At 39.4% G+C, this 12,653-nt stretch overlaps 1 protein-coding gene across 5 annotated transcripts in view; it reads right to left on the bottom strand.

Annotated features, from left to right (window-relative positions):
- SMURF1 (SMAD specific E3 ubiquitin protein ligase 1) overlaps positions 1-12,653 on the bottom strand; it is a 105,169-nt gene that overhangs the window by 91,905 nt on the left and 611 nt on the right. Inside the window, exon 1 of one of the 5 annotated variants that reach the window (XM_081819318.1) lies at positions 11,653-12,421. The exons of 1 other annotated variant lie outside the window; for it this stretch is intronic. In XM_081819318.1, coding sequence (XP_081675444.1) covers positions 11,653-11,731 — 79 coding nt within the window. In that variant the 5' untranslated portion in view covers positions 11,732-12,421. Of the gene's footprint in view, positions 1-11,652; positions 12,422-12,653 lie in introns of those variants that run through there. 3 more of the 5 variants (XM_081819320.1, XM_081819319.1, XM_081819317.1) reach the window with 3 other exon arrangements.

The following is a 12,653-nucleotide window of genomic DNA, read 5'->3' on the forward strand; positions in this document are numbered from 1 at the left end:
CTGAAATTTTTAGGCTGTGATGTATACACTTCAAATTGAGTTGGGTTGTTTTTTCTGAATAAAGTTCCATCTATTCTAATATAAGAAACACCAATTCCTTGACTCATACTGCCTGAAATTAAACACCTGGAGTAACACTGACATCATCGTATCATTTTGTAAAGCCTTGCTGAGAGATCTTGACTGGCTTCTGTCTATTCTAAACAAACAATGCCACTGGGCAGGTGATAAGAAAAGTGCTTACGTTGATAAACGGTTTCCTTTTGGAAATATTATTTATTTCAATATAGGTACCATTTCCTAAAGTAAAACTCCTTTTCTGAAATAAAAATGTATTTTTTTTTCTACTGCTAGGCTGAACATTATGCAAAATACAGCAACCAAACCTGGGTTTCAAAAAAAAAAACAGCACTGCTATCTCCGAATGCATTAAAATATGAAATGCAGAGAGACAGTCTTTTTCAAAAAATCATAAACAACACGCTTAAATAGTATTTAAATGCTTCATGTGCCAGATGTGCCAGGGGACAGCCTCTGGGGCTTATGACAAGGTAACCCAAGGGCACATCTGCTCCTCTCCTGTAGTTGTGTTAAACAAAAGCGGAATCCCGCTGACATTCAGCTGATGAAGCAAGCCATAAATAATGCAATAAGTAAACAGGTAGGTCAAGTCTCCACAAAGACTTCCATAATTCATTTCAATCTTAAAATCAAAAATAGGTCTAAAAAAAAAAAAAAGAGCCAAAGCAGGCTTATACTACTCCCATCACAACACCTGAAATACCAGGCTCCAAGAGAAACAGAATGCTATCAAGGCTATGTGCTATTCCTTATGGATTTTACTGTAAATTCCAGCTTAGCATATTACATGGCGACTTTTTACTGCACTAAGTTGGTACTTAAGTAACCTGTGACTATCACTTAAGCTCTACAATATACTTTCACATTTAAATTTTAGTGGAAAATCAAATACCATGTATTGCTTTCGAGTACCAATATTATGCCTTCTAAACTGAATGTGTTTGGGTGTATTAAAGGCGTTTCCCTAAGCTGGCTTTCTGCCAACAACCTGGGTGTTGTAAAAGGTTCTGGGTGCTATCACTTCACCTACCTTTCACCTCAAATAGCTTTATCCAACCGATATTAAGGATCTCCAAAAATGTGTCTCAATTTTTTTTTCTAAATCGCTGAAGAAAAGCAAATTATCAAAGTTCCCAAGCCCATCATGGGTCTTGTATTATTAAACCTACAGAATGAACTAGCAATTATTAAATTGCCAATATTGCAATACAGAAGACCAACACCAACGTAAGTTTAGGACAAAAAAAAAAAAAAGAAAGAAACTTCAGGTCACATTGCATTATATTTAAACTGAAGACAGAGAGCATTAATTTGCGGGTATGCAAACAATTTCCAGGACTTGCAAGTCAAAGGCGGCCATAATACCATGTATCATTGATTCTAAGACATTTTTTCTGATTTTAACATCTCTGAAATCTTCAAATGAATCACATTGTAGTGTAATTACTGGTGTTTCTTTTTTAGTGGTACATAAAACAATGGTGTGACTTTCAACCAAAGCCATCTCAGATTCACTGAAATATGACAACGTTAATATTAGCTAACATATACTGAACACTTACTATGGACCAGACACTGCATGTGGATTGTTTCATTTAATACCCACAAACTCTAAAGTGGCTCCAACTAGTTCCCACCCCTTTTTTTTTTCTTTTTTTTCGCTGAGAAAACTAAGAGATGAGGTCACTCGTCTTAAGGCACAGGCTGGCTCCAGCCCAGCTCCTAACCACCCCACCTGCCTGACTCCAGAGGCAAGAACCTGGACGTCTGAGAGAGCCAACCATTCTCCTTGGAACATGGGTTCAAAGCTCAGCCAACCATCTTATAAGCCCCCCCTCGCTGTTTTTTTTGGGAAAATAGCAAAGAAAATACAGAGCTCCAAGTATCAAGAATGGGTATTAATCCAAAGCTTTTACTATAAAGAAGAGTTGGTAATCACCTATCTTATCAAAAAAATTATACACTCTCATAAAAAACAATTTTTTTCTTTCTATTCATCCTAAGTTCAATTTACAATTAACATGCATTTTTCCCCTCTCAAAAACACCCTATCATCTCTAGAGAAATGACATAAGAATCTCTAGATTCTGTACCTGAATTTTGTTTAAAACCTTAGTCTTGAAATAGTCCCAAATAAAACAACACTACACAACAATCCAGAAACATTCTATAATACAAATCAACAATGATATTTGTTGGGGTAAGTTTACATATAAAGCTACCAATCCTAACTCTCAGGAAAAATATTTGGCATCTTTATAAAAATACATCTTTTGCTTCACACTACTATAAAGAAGGCATACTTCTTTTTCATAAGTTCAGTAAATGATAGTTTTATCATCCTCACACTCAGCATACACAAAGCTAGCATTAAAAATTTTTTTAATGGTATTGTCTAGTTATTTGTTGGTTGCCTTCCTAGCATCCATTTTTCTGTTCCCTCAAAATGTCCCAGTTCTATATGTTGGGTGGGACTAACAGCATTACTAGATTCCAAGATGGATCCTACTTGTCCAACCAGCACATCCCATCATCTTGCCACAATGGTTGGTTCAGAAATGGACACATGATCCAAATCACGCCAACCCAACAACAGGATTCAACTCCAGGACTTCTACTCCAGCAATGAGCTGTTGGTAAAGTGGACTTTTAACATTCTGCTGGTTAAAGCTAGAAGCAAATAGCCATGGGAGCTTCTAATAGCCATCTTTTGATCAGAAGAAAAAAACAGATAGCCCCGAATGGCTCTGAGGTCCCAGCACTGAGTGCCAAAAAGAAACTGGGTCCTTGTCATGCTATTAACTACTTCTGGACTTTTCAGTTAACTTACTGAATAAAATGCTTCCTACTGAACCAATTTAAGCTAGGTTTTCTGCTACTTACACCTGAAAGCAACCTGGTTTGTTTGTTTTTTTTTAACTAATAAAAAAAAATCAGTATCATGAAGTATGGTATTGTAAATACAAGACGGAAGTAAAAATGTGAAATTGGCTGAAGAAAGGAGGCAGGGTAAAATTCAATGAACACCCTACCTGGTCGATGAGGTCACTTACTGAAATGGGGCAGACAAGGATCAGAGCATCTTGGGGGAATGACTGGGGAGGTAGAGGGTGAGGAGGATAAAAAACCATGAGTTATCCAGAGGCAACCACTGTGTTGTTCCTGTACAAGAGAATGTAAGGTGTTCTGATCCATGAAGACTATGTATTTCCCATTCTCAACTCTTTCAAATAGTAGTCTTCAGTTTGGCTTCCTGACTTCCCTCTATGGTTGCACACAATTAAACCTGTCATCAACCATCCCTAAATCATCAGACCATGAGAAGCTCCACATACCCTGACAAAGACAACTGGCCAGCCTCACCAATGCTCCCGGAACTGAAGCTAGAGGCAGTGAACACAGAAGTGGAGGGTGAAGGAGCTGCACTAGCTAGGAGAAAGGGCAATGCTAGCAAATCTCTCTCTAGCTCCCCCTTTAGAATAAGCCAGAATGAGGACTTTCGGAATTAATCTTTTAGCATCTTTGAAAGAGAGAAATAACTGATACTGTAGCAGCAGGAGGGTTGTGGTTGCAAGTGACATTTAAATCAAAAAGGGCACAAAGCAGCTGTCCAAGAGATGGTCACAGCTTAACTAGGATGGAGGCAACGAGCATGAAGAACAGACACACTCCAGATCAACTGTGGCAGCAGAGTCAAGAGGGCCGGAGGATTAGAAGTTAGGTATGAAGAATGACAACAGGTCTTGGTTTTTGGTTTGAGCAACCGAGTGGACTTAATGAAGCGAGGAAGGTTTCTGGTGGGGAGGGAAATCAGGAAGACTGTCTGGAACACATTAAGCTTGAGGTGTCTACTAGGCGTGTTTGGGAAGAGGAATGCCAACTTTTCAACCTCACACAATCAAGGAGGAAAAAAAGGCTAAGAAAAGTTAAATCAATGTCCCATGAGGACATGTGGGCCTTCTCCTACACATGACAATCAATAATACAATCCTACAATAATATTGATTATTGTGAAGATATGAATTCATTATAGTTGGATTAAGTGTGCTTCCGAGGATTTCTGTAACTGCACATGGTATGATTATCCATTTAGGACAAGAGAAACTACCCTTTTCTGTCCTGTAAAATATGCTTTTAAAGACTAAAACAAATTGCATGCTATTTTTTTAACCTGGAAATAAAAACACATACAAAACAAAACAAAACACACAACCCTCTTGGAGCTTGGTTCGATAGCTTGGCCCCAGTGAGGAGACAGACAGGAGGAGAACAATGACACACCGACAGAAGGCATTACTGTCGCTGCTGTGTATGAGCAGACATTGAGCAATCCTCAAACCCACCATTTGTAGGTAATATACGTAGAAATGCAATTCAGTAGAACTTAGAATTTTTATCCCAAAGATTTAGGAGAACAAAAAGGCAATAAATTACAGGTGATTACAACTTTTTCTACTTTTATAGAGTCAGATATTTCTTTTTTAGGCACAGCTAAAATTAATAAATAATCCCTTTAAAAAAGTTTAAAGCAGGGCGCTTGGGTGGCTCAGTTGGTTAAGCGACTGCCTTCGGCTCAGGTCATGATCCCGGAGTCCTGGGATCGAGTCCCACATCGGGCTCCCGGCTCAGCGGGGAGCCTGCTTCTCCCTCTGACCCTATCCCCTCTCATGCTGTTTCTCTCTCTCTCTCTCTCAAATAAATAAATAAATTAAAAAAAAAAAAAGTTTAAAGCAAACATACTGATTATAAATACTTAGGGAATATACCAAGTTATTGTTACTGCCTTATGCAAGTTAGCATTTTTACCCCCACTTTAGGGATGAGGTTATTTTCTAAAATTAGGTCAGAGATAACCCCAAATGACATTCCAAATAAAGGATATAAACCAGCACTACTATTCAGAATTAAGACACTCCGGGCACCTGGGTGGCTCAGTTGGTTAAGTGACTGCCTTCGGCTCAGGTCATGATCCTGGAGTCCCGGGATCGAGTTCCGCATCGGACTCCCTGCTCAGCAGGGAGTCTGCTTCTCCCTCTGATCCTCCCCCCTCTCATGCTCTCTGTCTCATTCTCTCTCTCAAATAAATAAATAAAATCTTTAAAAAAAAAAAAAGAATTAAGACACCCCAGTCTTTCAAAGGACACACTATAGAATAAGTAGGCTTCAGGAGGACCTGATTTCTGAATGTGGAAAGAATCATTTGGGCTTACTTAGAATAATGCTGGAACAATTTGGGGGGGTGGGGAGTTAAGTATCAGAACAAACATATCCTCTGGGAAAATAAGTTTGTTGAGATCTACAAAGTATGCAGAGTATTTTTTACTCTCCAGAATCCAGGAATCTTCCTGTGAATAAATGCACATAAACATGGATATATGCCTTTAGATGCCATTTAAGTCTTTTAAAATATATTTGGCACCATTATGATGAATTTTCAGAACACCTACATATGAAAACAATTACTATTGGCAATTAACGTACTTGTTGCCCTAAGAAATTCTTAAGAACTGTAGATTCTTCTTTGTTTTTAACATTTGTAATTGCTGAAAAGCAATCTATTCTCAAGGAGGAAGAGGGAGACAGATCAAAAATACAAAGAGGAATACAGGGAAAAGATGTCCCTCTCACTTGGATCCTCGGGCCCTGGTTCTCCTTCCCAGAGAAAATCACAATCCGTATTTTCAAAGGTATCCCTGTAGTAATGTTCCATACGAATAGATCTATATAAATATCCCCTTTTATTTTTTTATTACTCACAATGTACAATATTCACTCTTTTGAATCTTTTCCCCCACTCAACAATATATCTTAGAAAATGTTCCATATCAGAATATAAAGCACTATTGGGGCGCCTGGGTGGCTCAGTCAGTTGAACGTCTGCCTTTGGCTCAGGTCATGATCCCAAGGTCCTGGAATCGAGTCCCATGTCAGGCTCCCTGCTCAGTGGAGAGTCGGCTTCTCCCTCTGCCCTGTTCATGCTCTCTCTCACTCTCTCTCAAATAAATAAATTTTTTTTAAAAATTGTTTTTTTTAAAGAATATAAAGCACTGTCTTATTCTGTTAAACAGCTACACATCCCTGGGGATATGACGTAATTTCTTTAACTAGTGCTCTATTGATGCACATTTAGGTTGTTTTCAGTCTTTCATAATCTCAAACAATGCTGCAATAATTTTGCATATAAGACTTTTTTTAAGTTTATTTACTTATTCATTTTTAAGTAATCTCTCCACCCAAAGTGGGTGGGGCTCAAACTTACAACCCCAAGATCAAAAGTCTCATGCTCTTCCGACTCAGCCACGCAGGCACCAGCAGCATGTAAGACTTTACACAAATGTGTGAATGGATCTGGAAAAAAAAATTCCTAGAGGCAGAATTGTTTGATCAAAGGGCATATACATTTATTATCTGATAGTACCAAACTGCCATCCTTACCCTACTGTGTCAACTTAACATTTCTCAGCCAACAATGTGATTGAGTTTCTGCTTTTCCACACCTTTGTCATCCCTAACATATTTTCAAACTCTTTGGTCTCTGCCAGTCCGCTAAATGAAAAAACGGTTGCACTCCTAGTTTTAACTGGTATTTTGTTTGCTATGTAGGGCGGGGTATCCTTTCGCATGTTTGAAATCCATTTTTTTTTCTTTTCTGTGAAATGTATTCTTTGCAAACAGGTTATTGGCCTACTCCTAATTGATTTTGAAAGCTCTTTATATATATATTAAGGAAGCTAGACTTTCATTTTCACATAGATTGCAAATTGTCTTTCCTAGTTTGTCTTTGCATATTAATTTTTATCCATTTTCTTTTTCCATGGAGAAATTTCCTATCCAACTACTTTAAATTGTTTATAATTGTTTATCAGCTGATTCTTTTAGATTTCTAAAACTATAAAATTTTATCATTTGCAAATAATAGCAATTTTGCTTTCTGATGTCTTTCTCTAATTAATAACAATTTTGACAGTGTACATCCCTGTATTGTTCCTGATTTTAATGGGAATGCTTCCAAGGATTCACAATTAAAGATGATGCTGGCTTTGGCTTCTGACACTATTTCTCTAAGGAACTTTCTGAGTGCATAGAGAATTTAACAGTTTGTTCTTGAGTACATTTTTCATGTTCATCAATAGGTTTTATAGATTTTATTCAGTGTCAAAGTATACCATTAGCTTTAGCATTTACATAATTATTTAGGAATAAGAAATAACAGGAACCTATGACTGTATTTACACCATGCTACTCTATAAATAATTCGTAACTACTCATCAAAATATTTAATCCACATCTAGTCCTTGTGTGACGTGAAAAGGCAGGTATCTCGCATCACAGAAAGGCAAACTGACTCTCTAAAAGATTATAATTCCACCCACCCCCTTTCCCCATTGTGGCACTTCTGTGAGCTAGAAGTCAAATTCAGACCTTCTGACTCCCAACCCAGGATTTAAGCCACAAGAAAGCACCATGGCCTTTAGAGAATTTAGCGAATGCCCAATATACGAAGAAAAAAGCAGGCTGCCGTCTACAACCCGCAGCTTCACAACGTTCTCTTCCAGACTCCTGAAACCAACCAAGTTGAACTCAGGAGCTTAAAACATCTGAAATGCATCATCCAGCAGCCAGCATAATAGGTTCATGCTCAGTGATACACAACGTTGCCGACATTCCTCAGCCAATTAGAATTCCTTTCAGCTGCGATGGAGGTGAACACAGCTGGAATTAGGTGGGGCGCATTGCCAGACGCATTGATTGTACATTATTTACGCCTTGTTTTAAAACAATAAAAGGGTTTTTTCTTTTCCTTTAATCCAGAAGTATGGAAACAACATTCCACTTAGTTTAAATATCCAAATGGATTAAACTGCATCTGTAGACACAACAGAAATTCTAACGTTTTAAAAAGATATGCCTGATCCACATGGCTAGGTGCTTTTGTTTTTCAACAGAGCTCTCCAGCTCATCTCTAAGTAGCATGCCTTAGGGACTGTGGTCAGCTAGGATGAGCATGCAGTGGACAATAAGCCAATTTAAATTAGGGGCTCTCTCTCAATAAAATTTACTTACAGAACAACAAGCAAACCAGTCATTTAAGTTGCCCAGAGACAAAAATAAGTAAATAGCCACATATTTTTAATTCTCTATTTGTTTAAAAATATTTAACCTCTAAAACAGTTTTGAAATTTCAAAAATGTGATCCAAATAAGAATTCTAAAAGTTAGGGTTTCTCAACCAGAAAATCAGAGCATTGCCAAGATACTAAATTATTTCATCTATTTCGGAAGGTTCTTGAACTTCCCTTTTGCTCTTGGCACTCAATTAAAATGCACAATTCAGCTATTTTAACTTTTAACCAGTGCGCACAAACATGTTACAAAAGAACCAGTCTAGTTAAGTGGATCATTGAGCTGATGTTGAAATATTATGGGTCTTTCTTTTCTTATTCAGAGGAAAGACTTCTTCCCGAGTGACTCAGCCCCCAGAACCTCCCCTTACACCCAGCGTTCCACACTAGGACCCAACAACGTGACCAAAGAGAGAAAATGAAAATTTGTAGATGAGAAGGAACAACTCAAAGTTCAGACACCACTTTCATGGTTGCAAAAACCAGAGTTTTGACCTCAAATGGTTAGACTTGTAGGCAAAAATTCTAGTTGGATTTCACTACAACTGCTATAAAGATACAGATAAAAATAAAGTGTATAGGGGTGCCTGGGTGGCTCTGTCGTTAAGCGTCTGCCTTCCGCTCAGGTCATGATCCCAGGGTCCTGGGATCGAGCCCCGTATCGGGCACCCTGCTTGGTGGGAAGCCTGCTTCTCCCTCTCCCACTCCCCCTGCTTGTGTTCCCTCTCTCGCTGTCTCTCGCTCTGTCAAATAAATAAAGTCTTTAAAAAAAAATAAATAAATAAAGTGTATAAAGTATTTCATTGCTCAGGTTAGGTGGGTCAAGAAGCTTTAAAAAAAATGGATTTGAGGGGAAAAACGTTGTCCCTTAAGACAACCTTAATGTGATCAAATCACAAATAAAATCAGTAATACAACCTCTGTTTGGCAGAATGTGATTTCTTTTCGAGTAAAACTGAAGTTTTTATTTCAACAGTTACTTGATTTAGCTCATCCCACACCCTTAGCTAATTCAGCTCGAAGAAATGCCTTGACTGTACCTTCAGAAACTTGAGGCTGACCCTGAGGAAAATGTTACAGAAACTCAGGAGCAGCTCATGGCTAAACACCAATGACTTATTCCATCCTATCCCGGTTACAGTTGTTAAAACCAAAAGTTCTGCCTGCCTTACATAAGCGAGGTTCCCTGCTGGAATAACCTGACAAAGGCAACACTCTTAACAGCTTTCTTAACCTTTCAGAGAAACCAAACTAGTCCAAATCAATTAGGCCACCTGTTATTGATAAATTAGTTATTAACAGCTATTAATACAACTATTTCTCTCCAAGTTGCATCATCTGGATGGCCAAACCCCCCAAGTCTGCCTTACTTCCCATGTGCTACAACTTTAAAAATAGCCTCCATTTCCACATGCTATCAAGGAAGGTCTCTTCCCCCCCTCTACTTGGAATTAGAATGTTTCTCTCTTCACAACACACAGTCACGCTCCAAAAGCTATAAAAACACAAGGTCTGAGAGTATTTCAAGGCATAAAAACGCAAAAAAAGTTTATGGGCATTTGCCATTTCAACTAACTGGTTAACATGAGAATAAAATTTAATTTGCTTGAAGAGCACTGTGGAACCCTTAGAGCTCAAAATCCCATTCTTTTACCCAAAGTGGCCTAAATAATGTATCTGGGATTCATTTGCGTACCACATAAGAACAAAGTTTTTGCAAATCCTGCTTGAATTTAAAATAAAAACGTTTCCAAAGTGTTTGATTGCTAGTGAACTCTAAATGTCTGCAAGATAATGTTCTTTAAAACCTGATTTTGCACATTTTATGCCCCAAACCTACTGAAACTATTTAAAAACTATTTTCCTGTTAAAATACCACAAAGACATTCATTAAAGTTAAATTCTTTTAAATATAAAGACTCAAATATTCATTTTACTGCATAGGCCAGTCTTCCAAAGCAGTTCCATATACCACCCAATAGTTTCCAAAAACAGAAAGGGTTCCACAGGAAGAAAAAAATATATCCTAACCAATACACAAAATGAACGCTTTGCATAAATCAAACACAAGTGCTGTGTTTTAACACAAATTTCTGAAAATCAGCATTGAGACTCATTAACAGAAAGCATAAGTACCCAACAAATTCTGGAATAAGTTGGTAGCCAAAATGAGAAAGAATCAAAGAATGTTACACTAAAGTTGAAATCTCATTTTATACGAGGAAACAGAGACCCAGCAAGGTTACATAATTTGTTCCATATCATGCAGTAGGGCAGGTCTCTTAATCACGTCTCTTAATTTTAAATCCAATGCTCTACTCACCACCAAATACAACTGTGGACCCCAAAGTTCTAAAGGCTCTTTTATACTCCAATGTCTTCAGATGTTGTCTTGAACTATGCCCTGTGTGATACTACTCGGTTTAAAAAAAAAATTTTTTTTTTCAAATATCACGCATAGTAATAAACTCTGAAACCTGTAACAAGAGTATACAACTTTTGAAAGATGGCTACCCAACATACCAGAAATGAAGAGATTTCAAACTCCTGACAACCTTAAAGATGAGGCCAAAACCTACTCTATCTACAACAAAATGTCTGGTTCCAGCGTCTCAACATCAATTAACATTCAACAGACAACACACGTGGGTCACATGGGTCTGCAATCACCGCTAAACTCAATCCTGCTGCAGGGATGACCACACTCACAGCTCATCCCAGACCCTCACTAACACCAACAGGGGTGAAGGGAAAAGGGGCTTTGGAAATAACACTCATCACCTGATCCTTCAATAGCAAATGCCATCCAAAACTCTTCAAAGCATTTCTGTATCTTTGGCATCTAAATTTCTAAATCCAAAAATAATTTGGGAGGACAGACCAAGTCCTCCCTTGGACAAGGGAAAAGTCCACACCTGCCAACTACGTTTGATTAATATATATACACACCTGACACAAACATTGTAAATAGAACCTATTCCTTCTGAAACATTAATCACATTTCTACCAACACTCATGAAATCAGTTACTTCTGCTTTTAACAAGAAAAATGAAACCAATCTGATGTCAATTACAGATTACACTGTAAATGAAAATCAAATTAAAGTTGTCAGTAATTAAAGTTTTACAAGCATTACAAAGTCAAAAACATGGCTTTCATGTAACCATAAAAATAACAATGTTATATACTGTATCTACACAGTGAGAAGCGTTTCCTATTAGCCCTGGAATAAAGGATTATGTTCCGCCAGAAGCAAAGATCCCTGGGATACATAGCGGTTACTTCACAAAACCAGGGTCTGGATTTGGGTCCAAATCATTATCTGATCATATTATCTTATCGTAACCTAATCTGACATCTTTATACCAAAAAGAAAAAAAAAGAAAGAAAAAATATATATATGCCCCTTTTCTTGAAAAAAATAATAAATCGTACAACAACTACGTACTTTCAAAGGAAACTTTAGTTTGAAAGCAATCACCTATTGTTATTTTCCTGGATTTTACCGACGAATTAGGGCTATGCATCTGCCATCAAGTGTCCACAATGCTCATTCGCTCTTTGAAATGATCTGACTTTGGGTCCTCACCAGACTGGCAACTGAACAGAAAAATCCAAGGGAAAGCCCCCTGACAGGAATCAGCCTGAACTTTTTATTTCCCCCCCAGAGCTGGAAATACTCGAGGTCGGAAAGTCCCCCGGCAGGACCGAATCTGCAGCCCTCCAATCGGGCCTCAGGTAAGATTCAAGCTGGAGGCGAGCCCGCGAAGGGGCAGATCTCCGGGGCCCGCTAGCGAGGGGCGCCTCCAGCAGACAGCTGGCACCCACACTCGGCCAAACCACCGCGTCGCCGGCCCGCAGCAGAGCTGCGCGCTCCCCCTTGAAGGTGGCACTGCACAGCCTCCTAGGGGACAGGGGCACTTCACTGAAGCTCAGTGCGAGTGAATCAAGGAGCCTGCGTTAGTGCAGCTGCCAAAGCCTCCAGCGGGGGGCGGGGTCCCTCAGCCCTGCTCAGGGCTCAAGGATGTTGCGGGGAGGGGGGGCGGGGCTGGTAAAGTGCAATGCAGAAAAGAACTGAAGAAGCACAGTCAAGAGTAGATCGTGGCCTGGCCTGAGGCAGAAAGGAAGTGGACTAGACTGAAGAGGTCTGGACCAGCGGGGAAGTGAGAACAGGACCGGGAGAAGCGACACGATAGGATTGAGGAATTCGAGGCTGAAGGAAAGGGTGGAGGCAGCGAGACCGAAGCAAGGGGGCGGGGCTGCGAGATAAGCGAGGGCGGGACTAGGTGGAAAATGAGGGGCGGGGCTTAGGGGGAAAGTGAGGGAGGCCGGCCAAGGGAGAATAAAGGGGCGGGGCCGGGAGGGGAGAAGCCAGGGGGCAAGTTGGGGGTGGGTAGAGAGAGGAAGGGAGAGAGTATGGGGGAGGGGGTAAGAAGCGGAGGGCAGGAG

Source organism: Leptonychotes weddellii, chromosome 5 (assembly GCF_054177405.1).
Source record: "Leptonychotes weddellii isolate Sample4059 chromosome 5, ASM5417740v2, whole genome shotgun sequence".
NCBI classification, from domain to species: domain Eukaryota; kingdom Metazoa; phylum Chordata; class Mammalia; order Carnivora; family Phocidae; genus Leptonychotes; species Leptonychotes weddellii.